Raw genomic sequence first — 2763 nt, forward strand, 5'->3', positions numbered from 1 at the left:
GGAAGCCAACTTGAACTTCGATCCAGACAGTCAGGAAGGCCGCTACAGCTAGAGGACCGGACTGACGTTTCCTTCTGTGCAGTCCCGTTCTGTTTAAGATCCTGCTTAGTGTACGCATGCTATTAATGGTTTTAACCACAGTGCAAAGCAGCATCTGTATCTCTACATGTTGTAGACCAAACATGAAAGGAAACCTGACCAATTCATGTTAGCCACTGTACTAGCCTAGCATAATACCGCCACTTCCTGGACATAAAATTATCACGTTTTAACGAGATACGTATTACGTTTTAACGAGATACGTATCACGTTTTAACGAGATACTATCACGTTTTAACGAGATATGTATCTTGTTAAAACGTGATAGTATCACGTTTTAACAAGATATCACGTTATAACGTGATGGCACTCGAAAACTTTTTTTCCTGCGTGATAGCAATGCGCTTCCGTACTACGGTGAGACAATATATCTTATGAAGCATGACAAAGCTTCATAAAATACATATGAAGTTCAGCATTACGTTAATAGAACATTATGTAATTTAGGGGTTTTGATTAAAGAAAATAAATTATACAAAAATATATTTCATTGACAAGAAACTAAGCCCAGGACACCTGGCTTTTATAACCGACAGCCACAGAACATGACCTCCCTGTACTTCCTGTCAGGAGTCCTCCCAGCAACCTTTCAACCAGTAAAAATAACTCACACTGGGTTTGCAGCACCGTTGTAGAGTAAAGAATTGCCAATGTGAATCTCTGCTCCGTTCAATCGTTCCGGACAGCAGTCTCCTCTGTTGGTGACGGAGATTGAAGTGACAATGTAGGAATCCAGCAGGTCCACACTCCACCAGGGATTGGTCATTCCAATAGTGTGAGTGCATGATCCTGCAGCATAGGTAGCCTGACGGTTTCCGTCAATGGCATTGTAGGCAGATGAAAAAGGATGCTCTATCCGGTGAGACTGGGTGGCTTTTCCATGCAATGCAACATTTTCTGTGGTTAAAAAAAAAAACAAGTAGAAAGATTACATAAATAAATAGTGTCAGCAATTTTTTAAAATCTTTCAGGAACAACATGGTTCCATCAATTAAGTCATTCAGGTATTTGGGAGGTTAAACAGCCACAGACCAACACACAACTTTTACAGAACTGTAAATACTGAATAAAAGATGTTTTGATAATGATTCTTCAACTTTTTTCAATTAATATTAATTGGGATCAATTTAAATCTTTCAGAACTGTTAATCTTCTCTGTGTTTTTCTTAATAATTTGAACAATTTTGTTACACACAGAGATGATGAAACTTACTATATGTTCGAGCCAGCACCGTTCCCTGGAGAAGCAGCAGAAGTAGAGCTGAAAGGTTTCTCATGGTTGCTTCTTACGCTGCATAGAGTCAACAAAATAAATGTTCAGTAACCAAAAATCAAAGGAAGTTATAAAATCATGTCAATGCACAGCACATGCAGAAACAACAGATCACCCAACAACATACACAAACCTTGCCTTGTGAATTAAATGCTGAAGTAAACAACATGCTGCTGTTTGCAAGGGATATTTATATAGGCATCTTATCATGAGATGTGGTGTTTGGATTAATGATACACACTTTATGACTTTATTTTTTACCTTGAAATGAGATTAGGTTTATCTTAGACGAGCTGGTTTATGATTAGCAGGTTTAAATTATCGTTGCCAACAGGAAGTTCAAAATCAGATTAAGAACTAATTGCCTTTATTTGAAAGCTTACGTCCATCTTCATTTCGTCTGAAAGAACTTGAGCTATTTTGCAAATCTTTTATTTCAGAGGAGACATAAATCTGCACAAACTGAAGTGAGAAACTGTTGCTCTTTTGCTTCAAACAAAAGTTGAATAATTTGTTGAATAAATCACAAGGAAACAATTAAAAAGCCAAATGATCAGCACAATTTCATTTTGGACAAAGGAGAAACAAACAGAAAACAACAAAGTACAAGCATGACAGCTTGTACTTTGAACAATTTAAAAGAAAAAAGAAACAATTTTTAAAATTCAAACTTTAGAGGCAAATAATTTAAATCCAATTTTAAAGCTCATCAGCCTACATAGCTGATATATTTCACTGGGTGAAATGAGGTCAGGTGAGTTTGCTGACTAATCAAGTTTGGTACAAGGGTAATTTAAACAGCTTTGGTACTTTGACAGTTTCAGCTCATGCCAAGTCTTACTGATAATGAAATCAGCGTTCCTATAAAGTCAGTCAGTAGACTTTATAAAGTCTGAATTGCTCTAATATGTAATTGTAGATGTCTGTGTTGACTGTGGATTGGATTACCTTTACTCCCTAAACTTTTGAGTAAAACTGGAAATTGCTGAAACTCGAGTGTCACTGAACACAATGAAGTGAGTTTACTTTTTTACAGACTGTGAAGGTATTACAAATAAAATTATCAATGTTGACATGGAAATGATTTATAAAGACTGGCTTAGTAGGCCACAATGTCAGGGAGTACATTGGAGGAGTCAAAGTGAAACCTACAAACATTTGATTACCTGCACGTTAGATATCCAACCTCACAAGGAGATTGCACATCACAACCTCCTTGTGAGGTTCCAGTGAAACGATTGCTTGTTACAATGTGGGTGTAATAATGGAGATTTTAGATCAAAGGTTTTAACTTCACTTAAAATCAACATCTAGGTGATTTGAACACAATCAGGTATTATGTAGCAACTTCAAGTTTAAACAAAACTTAAACTTATATATATATGTATATA

The 2763-nt window shown here is 36.2% G+C and overlaps 2 protein-coding genes across 2 annotated transcripts in view; one reads left to right on the top strand and one right to left on the bottom strand.

The window, feature by feature from the left end:
- LOC103150333 (uncharacterized) overlaps positions 1-1916 on the bottom strand; it is a 5120-nt gene extending 3204 nt beyond the window's left edge. The window contains exons 1-2 of the mRNA XM_016680639.1: positions 1313-1916; positions 711-996 (exon numbers count right to left, since the gene is read on the bottom strand). Of these exons, the coding sequence (XP_016536125.1) occupies positions 711-996; positions 1313-1376 (350 nt within the window). The 5' untranslated portion in view covers positions 1377-1916. The remainder of the gene's footprint in view (positions 1-710; positions 997-1312) is intronic.
- The window catches only part of LOC107838399 (macrophage mannose receptor 1-like), an 18301-nt gene that overhangs the window by 6493 nt on the left and 9045 nt on the right, over positions 1-2763 (top strand). The gene's annotated exons all lie outside the window — the stretch shown is intronic.

Source organism: Poecilia formosa, unplaced genomic scaffold, assembly GCF_000485575.1.
Source record: "Poecilia formosa unplaced genomic scaffold, Poecilia_formosa-5.1.2 Scaffold250, whole genome shotgun sequence".
Lineage (NCBI taxonomy): Eukaryota > Metazoa > Chordata > Actinopteri > Cyprinodontiformes > Poeciliidae > Poecilia > Poecilia formosa.